Below are 16812 nucleotides of genomic sequence, written 5' to 3' on the forward strand. Positions count from 1 at the left end.
AGCCTCAGCAACTTTGTGAGGCTCTCCACAACTCAGTGAAACCCTGCTTCAAACTAAAAAATTAAATAGAATAAAATAGAGCTGGGAGTATAGCTCAGAGGCAGAACGCTGTAACATTCAATTCCCGGCAACAAAAAATAAAAAAATAACAAAGGGATGGGGTATAGCTCAGAAGGAGAATGCCCCTGGTTCAACCCCCAGTACCAAGCACACACACAAAAACAAAACAAAACTTATGTGGCACAGATTAAGCACTCAGTATATATGTGCATGGATAATGTAAATCTACCATGATAGAAGGGTCTATTCTTGCCTGATGTCTATTCTTGTCTCCCAAGTACTGGGATTACAGGTGTGTGCCACCACATCTGGCTGATGTCCAGCCTTTTAATTTTATTTCAAGATAGACTCTAACTAAAACTGAGCAGGCTGGCCTAGAACTTTAAATCTTCTGACCCAATCTCCCAAACAGCTGGGATAATGGGGACGTGCCACTGCTGCTACTCGTAAACTGTGGAAGTAACAGGCCATCCTTTCTTTCTTCTGCTCCACTCCAATAAACTCTCCCAGAGCCTCACATTATCCCAGAAGTTCTAAAATTTGCTGTGGTGTGGTACTTTTTACACTTATTGAGCTATTCTCTCCTAATGTCTGCAAGCTGAAGGCTCTTGACTCATTAGTGTGAAGTAACTTCATTTTTTATGCCTTTAATAAATTCCTCCTCACTGTTTTTGTCTGGTCCTCAAAATTTTTCTATTTTGCCCTTTCTTTCTGTCTTTCTTTTGCGGTGCTAGGGATCAAACTCAAAGGCAAGCAGCTCTGCCTCTAAGCCATATCCCAGCCCTCTGTTTTTCATTTTGTTTTCTTTTCTTTTCTTTTCTTTTTTTTTTTTTTTTGCGGTACTGGGGGTGGAACCCAGGGCCATTCTACCTCTGACTGACACCCCCAGCCCTATATTTTATTCTTTATTTTGAAACAGGGTCTCACTGAGTTGCAAAGGGCCTCACTAAGTAGCTACGGTTGGCTTCTAACCTGCATACTCCTCCTGTCTCAGCCTCAAAATTACAAGCGTGTGCCACCACGCCTGGCTCATTTTGTTGTTTTTCTGATGTTTGGAAGATTCCTTAATTTCATTTTCCAAAATTTCTACTATATTGTATATTTATCATATTCTAATTTCCAAGTTTTCTTACTTTAATTCTTCCTCTCTGGTGGCCTTCTCTCTGTCCTTGCTTAATGAATTATCTTTTCTAAACTCTCCAATGATATCAACTAATCAAGTCGTCCCCCCCCCCCCCCCCGCCCCGTGGTGCTGGGGATAGAACCCAGAGGCATTCTACAACTGAGCTACGCCCCCAGCCCTTTTTATTTTTCATTTGGAAACAAAGTCTTGCTAAATTGCTAATTGAGAGCATCCTAGGTTGCTGAGGCTAGCTTTGAACTGGCAATCCTCCTGTCTCAGCCTCCCAAGTACTGAGATTATAGGCATACACCACCAAACCCAGCATGGTCCTTTCTTTTTTTTTTTTTTTTTTTTTTTTTTTGTACTAGGGATGGGACCCAGGGACCTTCTGCCTCTGGGCTATACCCCTAAACCAATTTTTTATGTTTTATTTGAAAACAGGGTCATGCTAAATTTCTGACGGCCTAAATTGAGGAGCCTGGCTTCAAACTTGTTATCCTCCTGTCTCAGCCTCCCCTCCCAAATACTTGAATTATAGGCATGCATCATCATACCTGGCAAACTTTTTTTATTTTTATATTTTTAAGTTTTTTTCTTAATACTTCATCTGCTAGCAACATTAAAAAAATAGCATACAATAAATTTCTTTTGAAAAAGTAAAATACTAATGTTTATGACAGGACTTTACAAAACATGCTCTTACCTGTTTGGAGAGTACTAGGAAAAGACAAGGTGACTTTTTCATCTTCATTCTGATAGTTAAATCCCGTAGCATGTATTTCTGGAAAGGGAGGGAAAATGATTTTGCAAATCTGACTGAATTCATGAGACAAAATCTAGACTCTAGCAATTAACATTTTCAAGAGCAAAATCTCTACTAAAAGGAAATAAACTCAGCAGATCATGTTCCTATTAACACGAGTGTCATTTCAAATTAACCTATTTTAACTATTAACTACATGACCAAAGTTAAAGATGCTACTTAAAAATAATTGCAGCCGCCTGGCGTGGTGGCGCACGCATATAATCCCCGCGCTTGGGAGGCTGAGACAGGAGGATCGCATGGGTTCAACACCAGCCTCAGCTACTTAGTGAGGCTCTCAGCAACTTAGTGAGACCCTGTTTCCAAATAAAATAGAAAAGAGGTCTGGGAGTGTAGCCCGGAGGTAGAAAGCCTCTGGGCTCCACCCCCAGTACCCCCCCCACACACACACACACAGAATAGGGTGGAATGCATCAGTGAAAGTTCTATCCTTTCGTGATGGATAACAATTTAAACATTAGAAAACATCCACTTCTGGTTAAAAAAAAAAAGCAAAAAACTTGCTGTTACATTTTTTTTTAAATAAGATAAAGCTGGACGTGGTTGTGCACGCTTGTAATCCATCCCAGCACGTAGGAGGTTGAGACAGGAGGATCGCACAGGTTTAAAGTCAGCTTCAGCTACTTAGTGAGGTTCTCAGAAACTTAGTGAGACCCTGTTTCCAAATAAAATATAAAAAATGGGTCTGGAAGTACTAGCCTGGAAGGTAGAAAGCCCCCGAGTTCCATCCCCAGTACCACAAGGAAAAAAAAAAAAAAAAAGACAAAAACACCTGTACAGCCAGGTGTGGTGGCTCAAGCTTGTAATCTCAGCATTTGGGAGGCTGAGACAAGAGGATTGTGGTTCAGACAGCCTCAACTACTTAGTGAGGCCCTCTGCAACTCAGTGAGACCCTGTTTCAAAAATAAAGGATAAAAAATAGGGCTAGGGGATGTAGCTTGAAGGTAGAATGCCCCTGGGTTCCATCCCCAGTACTGCCAAAAGTACATATTAAAGTAAGGTTTCAGTTTACTCTCTAGAAGGAAAGAGACTACATATTTGATTGGTACTTTATGATGCTTAGTTCACACATTAAGGAAAGAACCATGTAGCTTAAGTTGCAACACATACATCTATTCCCATCCCAAATAAAAAAAACAGCCAACGAGGTAGCCTTAATAAGCATGTGAAAAGATACTCAGCATCTCTAACCACAAGGCAAATGGAAATCAAAACCAAAATAAGATACCACTTCACACCCACTGGACTGACTATAATCAAAATGATAGATAATAAGTTTAATAGCCAATTGTGGTGGCACACACCTGTAACCCCAGTACCTGTAAGGCTGAGATAGAAGGATCAAAGATTTGAGGTCAACCTCAGCAACTTAGTGAGACCCTGTTTAACAACAACAACAACGGGGCTTGGGGTGTAGCTCAGAGGTAGAACATCCCTGGGTTCAACCCCCAGTTTCACCAAAAAAATAGTAATAATAATAATCAGCGTGCCAGGTATGATGGCGCATGCCTGTAATCCCAGTACTTGGGAGGCTGAGATAGGAGGTTTGCAGATTCGAGGCCAGCCACAGGAACAAATCAAGACTCTCAGCAAAGACCCTGCTTCCAAACAAAAAAATTAAAAAAGGGCTAGGGTGTAGCTTGGAGGTAGAACCCACAGGTTCAATCCCCAGTAAACAATAAAAATAACAACAACAATAATAATAAATATAATGGAGAATGTAGAGACATCAGAGCCCTAATAAAAAATAGTACAGCCACTTTGGTAAACAGTTTGGAGTTCCTCAAAAGACTAAATATAATATTATAAGACTCAGGCATCCCTCTTCTAGGTATATCCTCCCAAATTAAAACATATATTCACAGAAAAATATGTACACAATTTATAATAGTTTCAAAGTGATCTTTTGTTGCCCAAATGTCCATTAATTGATTAATAGATAAAATGTGGCCTATCCAAACATGTGAAAGTTATTCAATGAACAAAAAAAAGGCACAATGTGATGCACCTGTCATCCCAGCTACTCAGTAGGCTGAAGCAAAAGGATTGCTTGAACCAATGAGTTTGAGATCAGTTTAGAATTATAGCAAGACTCCATCTCAGAAAAAAAGACACAGCCAGACCCTCAGCAACTTAGCAAGACTCTTTCAAAATAAAAAATAATTAATTTAAAAACTATGGTTGTGGGTGTGGCTCAGAGTATATCCTTAACCTTAACCCTAACCCTAAATAATAAAAAGGGTTAAGGGTGTAGCTTGGAGGTAGATTGCCTTGGGCTTCAATTCCTAGTACCCCCCCCCAAAAAAAAGATGGTAGTTTTTTGATTGTTTGTTTGTTTGCTTGCAGTACTGGAGATTGAACCTAGGGGTATTAACCTCCTAGTTACACTTCTAGTCCGATTTTTTATTCTTTATCTTGAAACAGTCTCATTAAATTGCAGAGGCCTCACTACCACAAACTTGGATCCTCCCTTTCAACCTCCCAAGTACTGGAATTACAAGCATGCACTACCAGGCTCGCTAGGACAGTGGTTTTAAAACTGAAACAATCATGTGTTGTACTGTTAATATTCCACTCTATAGTATAGACTTCCAGATGTATATACCACCTATATTGCATAAGTTTAAATAGGAAAGAAAATTATCTGTAAAATTCTCTAGCAAAAAAAAAAAAAAAAAAAAAAAAAGGAAATAGCCAGGAGTGGTGGCACATCCCTGTAAACCCTGTCCTTGAGAAGCTGAGACAGGAGGATCACAGGTTTGAGGACAGACTCAACAAGCAGTGAGATTCTCATCAACCTAGCAAGACCCTGTTTCCAAATAAGTAAAATTGGGCTGGGGGTGTAATTTGAATGCCTCTGGGTTAAATCTCCAATCCCCCTCCCAACAAAATAGCCATATATTTGAATTCTTTGGTGGGGGTACTAGAGATAAAACCTAGAGGCATTCTACCTCCAACTATACCCCCAGTCCTTTTTCTTTATTTTGAAACAAAGTCTTGATAAATTGCTGGTGTTGACTTTGAACCCACAATCCTCCTGTCTCACCTCCCAAGTACAGTGATTGCCATGCCACCAGCCCCCACACCTCACTCATATATCTGAATTCTTAAAGAGTCCCTTGTATTATGGGAACTCTTCATATTATATTATACTTTAGATTGTGCATCCTTTATCTAAAACTCAAAATGCATAACTTTTTGAGCACTATGGTGCTCGGGAAACACAACTAGCCAAAAAGAAAATAAAAAAGTATTCAGTACCCTTAGTTATCATCAAGGATATGCAAATTAAAATCACAATGACATATCACTATGAACCCACTAGAAAGGCTAACTTTTGAAAAGAGTAACAAGAAGCTGGGCACATGCTTGTAATTCCAATACTTGGGAGGCTGAAATGGGAGGATCATGGTTCGTGAACAGCCTTAGCTACTTAGTGAGTTAGTTCCTGTCAACTTAGTGAGACCCTGTTTCAAAATAAAGAATAAAAAAAAAAAAAATAGGGCTGGAAGTGTAGCACGGAGGTAGAATGCCTCTGGGTTCCATCCCCAGTATGGCAAAAATAAATAAATAAATAAATAAATAAATAAATAAGCAAGCAAGCAAGCAAGCTGTACCAGTATTGGGAATGGCCTATGAAGATTTGGGAAAGCTCTGATTATTAATATATTTCAAAAGAAAATAATTTATATATTTCAAAATAGTTGTGTCAAAATGGCGGCAGACATGGGTAAAGAAAGGACTTGATTTCTGCCTAAAACAGGCAGCTAAAGTCGGGCGTGGTGGCGCACGCTTGTAATCCCCGCGCTTGGGAGGCTGAGGCAGGAGGATCGCACAGGTTTGAAGCCAGCCTCAGATACTTAGTGAGGCTTTCAGCAACTTAGTGAGACCCTGTTTCCAAATAAAATATAAAAAAGGTCTGGGAGTATAGCCCAGAGGTAGAAAGCCTCTGGGTTCCACCCCCAGCACCACCAAAAAAACCAGGCAGCTATTCCAATGTAAATTAACCTAGTGAGAAGATAGAAAAGAAATAGGCAGATAGGGAAAAGGCCTCAGTAGAAAAAGTTAATTTCCTGAGGCTCAGAGATAAGAAGGACCACAGCTTCACAAAGCCATCTGTGTACTAATCAACAAACCCAGGGAACAAGTCTGGCACTGCTGAAAGGAGATTCTTCAAGGACTTGCAAATACCCTATGCAAATCCTGAGAGCTGCTTCCCAGAATTCCCAAAGTCACCCTAACCAAAAGAGGACTCGCAAACGGTCAGGCCTTTGCCCTAGTCAAAGGCAAATTGGGGCTTTTCCCTCTCAGGACCCCCTTGGGGGACTGTTCTCTCTCTCACAGGTTGTGTTAGCCCTGAGAGAAGGCAGAGTACAACTGAGGGCACATGGCTCAGGATACTCTTGGGTAGTGACCTGAAGGCCTTTGCTGAACATCAAGGCTGACCAGGGCCCCTAGGGGTGACCTGCACCTCTTTTCTGGCAGATCGCGTAGACTCTGGGAGAAAGTAGTTTGCAACTGACAGCACTTGGCTTGGGCGACACTCGAGTAGTGACCTAAAGGCAACTACTGGACACCAGAAGACCCTACAGCCCGAGTGGTGTTCTGCCTCTTTTCCTATTCTCTTCTGGCAGATCCTGTGGACTCTGGAAGAAAGCAGCCTGCAACTGAAGGCAATTCGGCTTGGGCTACTCTCAAGTATTGTCCTGAAGGCAGCTGCTGGACCCCAGAATTCCAGCCCCTTAGGGGTGTTCAGCCACCTTTCCCCATTCCCTGCTGCTTCCAATAAACCTTTTATTCCCCTTCCTGAGGTCTGCAGGTGTCATTCTTCGCTCACCATAGACAAGAACCCTGTAAGGAGATGCTGAGTTTCTTCTCAAGAAACTCCGTTTCATCTATGATAAAACTCCAGGTTTCTTCTCAGGAAACCCCCCTTTTCATCTTGGGGGGCTTAGAAGAAACCCCCATTTCACTAGCTCAAAGCAATTAACAAGTCAATAGGAGAGGAGAACTAGGCCTTTCTCTATTTCTCTAAAGACAGATCTACATGATTGGATAAGCTAGCTAAGATGGTAGGAGGGGTCGACCTTCATGAGACACCTCACCATACCTTGCTAGGGGAGGTACCTTACAGGGACTTTCACTACATCAGTCACGCAAACAAGATGGAGGTCATGGGTATAAAAGGCTGAGTCCACGTGTAATTCCTTTGGTGTATTCATTGAGTCGCCCCCTCGTGCCATTTTGGCATGGAGCTGTATTTCTATTTTCTGTATTTCTATCTTTAATAAACTTCTTTAAATCTTTGGCAACTGTCCAAGCTATACATATTTATTCTTAGCTTAGGACAAGAACCCACAGTAATTTTATGTTTTTGGTCGCTTTTGGTTTATGTTATGGGTTGGGAGAAAGTGTGTCCAGGACCCTAGCAGGGGTCCCCAGGGAACAGTTTCCCCACAACCATATTCTCCCAATCCATAACACAAGCAAGCAAGCCAGGCGTGGTGGCGCACGCTTGTAATCCCCACGCTTGGGAGGCGGCGACAGGAGAATCATGCAGGTTCGAAGCCAGCCGCACTGGCTTAAGAGACACTGTTTCCAAATAAAAAAAGTATAAAAATAGGTCTGGGAGTGTAGCCCAGAGGTAGAAGGGTTTCCAGGAACCCCAGTACCACCAAAATATAAAAATAGAAAAATAAATCCATTGGATAATTTAGATCTCTGCTCAACTCACTGTACATTGAGTACACAGGCACTCATGTGTGCAAGCCCTCATTAGGGATTAAACCCAAGGGCATTCCACCTCTGAGCTATAACCTCAGCCTTTTTTATTTTGAACCAGTCTAAGTTCCTGAGGATTTCCTTAAATTGTTGAGGCTGGCTGGGCGTGGTGATGCACTCTTTTTATCCCAGTACTTGGGAAGCTAAGAAAGGAGAATTGCTGGTTCACAGCCAGCCTCAGCAACTTAGTGAGACCCTGTTTCAAAATAAAGAATAAAATAGGGCTGGGGGTGTAGCTCAGAGGTAGAATGCCCCTGGGTTCAATACCCAGCAAAACACACACACACACCCTGTTGAGGATAACCTTAAACTCACCATCCTCCAGTTGTCTCAGCCTCTCAAGTACTAGGATTACAGCATGTGCCATCAGGCTCAGCTCAACTTACTCTTTCTCTTTTGTTTTTATGGTACCAGGGATAGAACCTAGGGGCATTCGACCTCTGACCTCCACTCCCAGCCCTATTTATCTTTCTTTCTTCTTTCTTATTTATTTTTGTGGTACTGGAGACAGAACCAAGGGGCATTCTACTTCTGAGCTACACCCCCAGCCCTATTTTTTTTTCTTTATTTTGAAAGGGTCTCATTGAGATGCAAAGGGCATCACTAAGTAGTACCTGAGGCTGAGATAGAACCAAGGGGCATTCTACTTCTGAGCTACACCCCCAGCCCTATTTTTTTTTTCTCTTTATTTTGAAACGGTCTCATTGAGATGCAAAGGGCATCACTAAGTAGTACCTGAGGCTGTTCGGGAACAGCAATCCTCCTGTCTTAATCTCCCAAATGCTGGAATTACAAGCATGTGCCACCACGCCCAGCTTATTCTTTTTATTTTGAATAGGGTTTTACTAGGTTACAGAGGGCCTTACAAATTGCTGGGGCTGGCCGCAACCCTGCCATCCTTCTGTCTCAGCCTCCCAAGTACTAGGATTGCAAGTGAGCACTACCATGCCCAGCTAGCTCAAGGTCAACTCATTTCTTTAAAGATCTGTGTGTATGGGGGGGGAGGGGGAGGAAGGGAGGAAGGGAAGAATTGATTGATCAGGGATTGAACCCAGGGGCATTCTACCTCCAAGTTACACACCCAGCCCCATTTTTTTTCCCCCCAGTACTTGGGATGGAACCCAGGGGCTTTCTACCTCTGAGCTACACCCCTAGCTCTTTTATTCTTTATTTTGAAACAGGTTCTCACTGAGTTGCAAAGGACCTAAGTAGTAGCTGAGGCCATCAACAAACCGTGATCCCCGTCTCATCCTCCCAAATGCTGAGATTATAAACATGTACCATCATGCCCAGCCCAGCCCAATCTTTTATTCTATTTGTTTATTTATTTATTTATTTATTTATTTATTATGCAGTACTGGAGATGGAACTCGGGGGCATTCGATCTCCAAACTATACCCCCAGCCTTATTTTTTTAATCTATATTTTGAAACAGGTTCTCACTGAGTTGCAGAGGGCCTCACTAAGTAGCCGAGGCTGTCTGTGAACCGCGATCCTCCTGTCTCAGCCTCCCAATTACTGAGATTACAAACGTGTACCACCCGCGCTCGGCTTAAAGATCTATCACGTTAAAGAACAATCCTCAGTCTACATTCTCTACATTCTCTTGTGATTTTTTAAGCATTTACTAGTACTTTACATATTTGTGGTTGCCTATTATAATATTATAAAATATATTTCTTGTTTTTTCCCACATTTCCTAGTTCAGAACTTCCTTCCCAAGCAGGGTGGGGGTGGATTATGAGCCTACATTTCTGAATGGGTCTAGTTCTATACCCATAGGAAGGAAAGATGCACAGAAGCCAAGAAGAATTGTGTGCTTGTATATATTACTAGAGACTGAAACTAGGGGATGTTCTACCTCTGAGCTACATCCCCAGTCCTTTTTATTTTGAAACGGTCTCACTGGCCTCCAATCTGTGCTCCTCTTGTTTCAGACCCAAGAATTGGGATTATAGGAATATGCCACCATGCCTAGCAAGGCCAAGAAGAATCTGAATACACAGGTCTTGCTAGGTTTTCCCACCTAATCTGAGTTGGATGTATAATAAAGTCTCATAAAATCAAAAACAGGAGCCAAGTGTGGTATTGAGTTTGTGTAGTATCAGCTATTCAGGAGGATCATTTGAGCCCAGAAGTTCAAGACCAGCCTGGACAAAATAACAATACCCTGTCTTCAAAAACAAAAACAAGCTAGGCATGGTAGCACACACTTTAATTCCAGCATTCGGGAGGCGGAAACAGGAGAAGTGTGGTTCACGGACAGCCTCAGCTACTTAGCAAGGCCCTTCGCAACTCGGTGAGACCCTAATTGAGGAGGTAGAAGGAAATAGGCAGATAGGGAGGCGGCCTCGGTAGAAAAAAGTTAATTTCCTGAGGGGCGAGGAATACTAATTAACTTCAAAGGCTCCTAAAAGAGATCAGCTATTCCAAGGTTCAGAGATGAGACCAACCAAAGCTTCACAAAACCATCTGTTTACTAATCAACAAACCCAGGAGACATCACTGGAGCAAGTCTGACACTCCTACTGAAAGGAGACCCTTCAAAGGACATGCAATTGACACTCCTGCTGAAAGGAGACCCCTCAAAGGACATGCAAATACCCTTTGCAAATTCTGAGAGCTGCTTCCCAGAATCCCAAACTCCAAGCAAGAGAGGACATGCAGACATATATAAACCCCTAGAGCAGTCACCAAGACGGTTACTCACTCTGGGAACCCCTCCCCGTTGGGGAGCTTCTCTCTCTCTTGCAGGTCGCGTTAGTTTTGAGAGAAGGTGGGGTGCAATTGAAGGCACTTGGCCCGGGATACACTCAGGTAGTGACCTGAAGGCCTCTGTTGGACATCAGGGCCCCTAGGGGTGACCTGCACTTCTTTCCTGGCAGATCGCATGGACTTTGGGAGAAAGCAGTTTGCAACTTAAGGCACTTTGCCCAGGCTACACTCGGGTAGTGACCTGAAGGCAGCTACTGGACACCAGAGCCCCGATAACCCTTAGAGGTTTTCTGCCACTTTCCCTATTCCTTTCTGGCAGATCGTGTAGACTTTGAGAGAAAGCAGCTTGCAACTGAAGGCATTTGGCTTGGGCTACCCTCAAGTATTGTCCTGAAGGCAGCTGCTAGACTTCAGAGTTCCGACAGACCCATAGGGGTGTTCGGCCACTTTTCCCTATTCCCTGTTGCTTCCAATAAACCTTTTACTCCCCTTCCTGCGGTCTGCGGGTGTCATTCTTCGCTCACCGTAGACAAGAACCCGGTAAGGAAACACCAAGTTTCTTCTCAAGAAACTCCCTTTCATCTTAAGGAAATGCTGGGTTTCTTCTCAAGAAACCACCCATTTCACTATTTCAAAACTGGGGTGTAGCTCAGAGGTAGAATGCCCCTGGGTTCCATCCCTGGTACTGCAAAAAAACAAAAACAAAAAGAAACTTGAACAACAAAAAACCCCAAAATCCAAACCAAAAATAGAGTTCAGAGCCAGGTACTATATATCTCAGTACTTGTGAGGCTGAGACAGAAGGACCACAGGTTCAAGACCAGCTTCAGTAATCCAGTGAGACTATTTCAAAATAAAAATAAAAAGGGCCAGGAGTAGTGGCACACACCTATAATCCCAGTTCTTAGGAGGCTGAGATAGAAGGATTGTAGTTTGAGGTCAGCTTCAACAACTTAGGGAGATCCTATTTTAAAACCAAAAATAAGCCGGGCGTGGTGGCGCACGCTTGTAATCCCGCGCTTGGGAGGCGGAGACAGGAGGATCGCGCAGGTTCGAAGCCAGCGGTGCTGGCGTAAGAGACCCTGTTTCAAAAATATAAAATAGGTCTGGGAGTGTAGCCCGGAGGAGGAGGGGCTTCCAGGAACCCCAGTACCACCAAAAAAAAAAAAAAAAACCAAAAATAAAAAATAGGGCTGGGGATTTTGGCTCAGAAGAAGAGTGCCCCTGAATTCAATATTCAGTAGCCAAGAAAGAAAGAAAGAAAGAAAGAAAGAAAGAAAGAAAGAAAGAAAGAAAGAAAGAAAGGAAGAAAGGAAGAAAGAAAGGGTCTGGGAGTATAGCCTGGAGGTAGAATGTCTGTTTCAATCTCTAATAAAGAAAGAAAAGAAAGGAAGAGAAGAGAGGAGATGAGAAAGAATAGACAGAGGGTTCAAAGAGATTCTGGATAGCTGAACCCAGACTTTCTTGTGGGGTAATATACTCAGAGAGGGCAAAGAAGCTCCATGCTTTTCCCCCCATACCTCACCCCATGCATCTCTTTACCTCTATGCTTTGTAATATGCTTTATAACAAATCTATAAATATTTCCCCTGAGATGTGAGCCACTAGGGTAAATTCATCAAACCTGAAAAGAGGGTTATGGGAACACTGATTTATACATGACGGGCTGAAGCACAGGTAGAACAACCTGGGGCTTGCAACTGACATCTAAAGTGGGGGCTGGTAGCCAAGCATGGTGGCACACGCTTGTAAGCATTTTGGCGGCTGAGACTAGAGGATCATGGTTCGTGGACAACCTCAGCTACTTAGTGAGTCCCTCTGCAACTCAGTGCAACCCTGTTTCAAAAATAACGAATAAAAAAGTAGGGTTGGGAATATAGCTCGAAGATAGAATGCCCATGGGTTCCATCCCCAGTACCGCAAAAAATAAAAATATAAATAAATAAATAAAGTAGGGACAGAGACAGTCTTAGGGACTGAGCATTTGGGGACTGAATCTTATGGGATCTGACTCTATCTCCAGGTAGACTGTGTCAGAAATTAATTGGAAGGTGGGCATGGTGGCCCATGATTGTAATCCCAGCATTTGGGAGGCTGAGACAGGAGGAACATGGTTCAAGAACATCTTCAGCTACTTAGAGAGGCCCTTTGTAACTCAGTGAGACCCTGTGTTTTGTTGGTTTTTTTTGTTTGTCTTTTTTTTTTTTTTTTTTGGTGGTACTGGGGTTCCTGGAAGCCCTTCTACCTCCAGGCTACACTCCCAGACCTATTTTTACATTTTTTTTTATTTGGAAACAGGGTCTCCTAAGCCAGCGCGCGCAGCTGGCTTCGAACCTGCATGATCCTCCTGTCTCTGCTCCCAAGCACGGGGATTACAAGCATGAGCCACCACACCCGGCTGAGACCCTGTTTTAAAATAAAAAATTAAAAAAAAGGCCAGAAGCCGGGCGTGGTGGCACACCCTTGTAATCCCAGCATTCAGGAGGCTGAAACCGGAGGATTGCAGCTCGTGGACAACCTCAGCTACTTAGTGAGGCCCTCTGCACCTTAGTGAGACCCTGTTTCAAAAATAAAGAATAAGAAATAGGGCAGGGGGTATAGTTTTCAGGTCAAATGCCCCTGGGTTCCATCCCCAGTGCTTAAAAAAAAAAAAAAAAAAAAAAAAAAAAAAGCAAAGCAGAGAAATGGATTAGAGGAGCTTGTGTTCCTGCTGCAAAACTGCTTATTTGCTACTGGGGAGAATCCCCGTATCTTTTTTTTTGTTGTTGTTGTTGTTGGTTTTTTGTTTTTTGGGTTTTTTTTTGTGGTACTGGGGTTCCTGGAAGCCCTTCTATCTCCGGGCTCTACTCCCAGACCTATTTTATATATTTTTTGAAACAGGGTCTCTTACGCCAGCGCGGCTGGCTTCGAACCTGCACGATCCTCCTGTCTCCACCTCCCAAGCGCAGGGATTACAAGCGTGCGCCACCCCCCCACCCCCACCCCCGTATCTTTTAAGGCCACATAAGTCTTCTGTGTTCATTTGTTATGACATGAGGAGAGGAAAATCAGTTGGCTTTTCTATCCCAGGTATCTTCCCAAATAAAATATATGTATCAGAAATGTTGAGGCTTGGTCTGTTTTATTCCTTTTGTGTGTGTGTGTGTGTGTGTGTGTGTGTGTGTGTGTGTGTGGTATTGGATGGAACACAGGGGCATTCTACCTCCGAGCTACACCCCCCCGGCCCTATATTTTAGTCTTTTTATTTTTGCATTTTATTTTATTGGTACTGGGGATGGAAGTCAGGGGCATTCTACCTCTGAGCTATACCCCAAACCTTACCTTTTATTCTTTATTTTGAAACAGGGTTTCACTAAGTTGCAAAGGGCCTCACTAAGTAGTAGCTGAGGCTGTTCTGGAATTGAGATCCTCCTGTCTCAGCCTCCCAAATGCTGGGATTACAAGCTTGGGCCACCACACCCAGCTAGTCTTTTTATTTTTATTTATTTTTTTTTTTTTTATTTTTTGTGGTACTGGGGGTAGAACCCAGAGGCTTTCTACCTTCGGGCTATACTCTCAGACCTATTTTATATTATTTGGAAACAGGGTCTCACTAAGTTGCTGAGAGCCTCACTAAGTATAGCTGAGGCTGGCTTAGAACCTGTGCGATCCTCCTGTCTCAGCCTCCCAAGAGCGGGGATTACAAGCATGCACCACCACGCCTGGCTGTCTTTTTATTTTTGAAATGGTCTCACTGAGTTGCGAAGGGCCTAAGTAGCTGAGGCTGTCTGCGAACCATGATCCTCTGGTCTCAGCCTCCTGAATGCTGGGATTACAAGCATGCACCACCACGCCCAGCTTTGTTTTACTCTTTGATGTTCATTTGGTGGTTCTGGGGATCAAACCCAAGGCCTTGCACATGCCAGGAGAAACTTGGTTTTATTTACCTTCAATGTGAGCCACATGGTATCTTGCATATAGCTGAGGTTCTCTAAATATTCATACAATTAATAAAATGCTTCAAAAAGCAACGTATTAAGCTGTTACGTCATGGAGATCACCATATAAGGTGCAGTAATGAAAAACTACCCTTACTAATGTCATATAGATGGAGATTTATGGATAAAGGATAAAATTTGAAGTTACATTACAAGACATGGTGGCACATGTCTGTAATTCCAACAACTTAGAAGGCTAAGGCTGGAGGATCAAAGGTTTGAGGTCACCCTCAGCAACTTAATAAGACCCTCAGAAACTTAGCATAACCCTGTTTCAAAATAAGAAGAATTGGGGGTATCGCTCAGAGGTAGAATGCCCCCAGGGATCAATACAGGAAGGGAGGGAGGGAAATGATTGCTGCATATTTAGTTAAAATCACTCATAAGTGACAATACTAAAGAAACACCAATACTTGGAGTCTAAATCTGATTTTGCTACTGATTATGTGGTATTACATTGTTACTCCTTCTAGATCTTCATCTGTTAAAACAAGTATGAAAGCCAGGTGTGGTGGTGCATACCTGTAATCCCAATACTTGGGAAGCTAAAACAGGAAGGTTGCAGGTTCGAGGAGAGCCTCATTAAGTAGGGAGACTCATTAACTAAGGAAGACCCTGTTTCAGAATAAAAAATAAAATAGGGCTGGGGTATAGCTCTGAGGTAGAATGCCCTAAATTCAATCTCTAGTACCAAAAACAAAACAAAACAAGTATGAACTTTATTTCAGGTAAAGGTGGAGGATGTAATTCAAAAATATTCTCCCTCTTACCTGACTCCTCTCAAAATAAAAAAGCTAGAGGGGGAAGGGTTTTTTCTTCAAAATATTAAAGAGCAGCCAGGCGTGGTGGCGCACGCTTGTAATCCCCGCGCTTGGGAGGCAGACAGGAGGATCGCGCAGGTTCGAAGCCAGCCGCGCACGCTGGCTTAGGAGACCCTGTTTCCAAATAAAAATGTAAATATAGGTCTGGGAGTGTAGCCCGGAGGTAGAAGGGCTTCCAGGAACCCCAGTACCACCAAAATATATACATATATTAAAGAGCAACAAGATAAGGAAGTCAAGATGAGGAAGAAAATGGGATCCCAGGAAGAGGAAGCCTTGTACTCTTGGTCACTTTCTCTCCAGGGCCATTTGCTGATCTAGCAGAGAAATCTTAGAGGCTGAGTTTGCTAAGCCTCAGGGCCAAAGTTAGAATTCAAGACCCACTAAGACTAAGAACTATGGTAAACTACTCTTCTTGCCTTGAGCTTGAAACCTCAAAAACAATATCCTTATAATAAAGGTGAACAGAAAGAAAAGCAGTCCATACATGGTAAACAATTGAATTTTAGAAAATCTGAAGCCCTTTGCTGAATGCAGCACATGCCTGTAACCCCAGTATTTAAGAAGCTAAAGCTAAAAAAGGTCTAGGCCTATGTACTACTTCAACAAGACCATTTCTCTTCCCTCCTCTCCTTTCCCTTCCTTCTCTTTCTTTCCTTCCTTTTTCCTTTTCTTTCTTTTATTTTTCTTGTGTGTGTTACTGAGAATTGAACCCAGGGACATGGGGGAATTCCACCCTTGAGCTACACCCCAGCTCTTTTTTAAAATATTTGAAGCCAGGTGTGGTGGCACAGGCCTATAATCTCAGTACTTGGAAAGCTGAGACAGGAGGATTCGAGTTCACAGGCAGCCTCAGCTACTTAGGCCCTTTGCAACTCAGTGAGAACCTATTTCAAATTAAAGAATAAAAAATAGAGCTGGGGGCCGGAGCGTGGTGCGCATACTTGTAATCCCTGGGCTTGGGAGGCGGAGACAGGAGGATAGCGCTGGTTTGAAGCCAGCCTTGCTGGCTTAAGAGACCCTGTTTCCAAATAAAAATATAAAATAGGTCTAGGAGTGTAGCCCAGAAGTAGAAGGGTTTCCAGGAACCCCAGTACCACCAAAAAAAAAAAAAAATAGAGCTGAGGGTGTGGTGTGGAGGTAGGAGTTCCATCAGAAGAAGAAATAGAAAGAGGAGGAGGAAGAGGAGGAGGAGGAGGAGGAGGAGGAGGAGGAGGAGGAGGAGGAGGAGAGGAGAGGAGAGGAGAGGAGAGGAGAGGAGAGGAGAGGAGAGGAGAGGAGAGGAGAGGAGAGGAGAGGAAGGAGAGCCTCACTATGTTGCTGAGGGTTTTGCTAAACTTTTGAGGTGGTCCTCGAACCTGCAATCTTCCTTTCACAGCCTCCCAAGTACTGGGACTACAGGTATGCACCACCAGCCAAACTATAAACTGTTTCAACATTTAAAAAAAAAAATAGCTGGGTGTGGTGGCACATGCCTATAATCCCAGTACTTTAGAGGCTAAAACAGAAGGA

General features: G+C 43.1%; 1 protein-coding gene across 2 annotated transcripts in view; it reads right to left on the minus strand.

Moving 5' to 3' along the window:
* The window catches only part of NPEPPS (aminopeptidase puromycin sensitive), a gene marked incomplete at both ends in the record, with an annotated part of 127421 nt that overhangs the window by 62883 nt on the left and 47726 nt on the right, over positions 1-16812 (minus strand). For both annotated transcript variants that reach the window (XM_080712325.1, XM_080712324.1), the window contains one exon: positions 1887-1964. In XM_080712325.1, coding sequence (XP_080568451.1) covers positions 1887-1964 — 78 coding nt within the window. The remainder of the gene's footprint in view (positions 1-1886; positions 1965-16812) is intronic.

This window comes from Muscardinus avellanarius (genome assembly GCF_963383645.1).
Source record: "Muscardinus avellanarius genome assembly, chromosome: 16".
Taxonomy (NCBI): Eukaryota; Metazoa; Chordata; class Mammalia; order Rodentia; family Gliridae; genus Muscardinus; species Muscardinus avellanarius.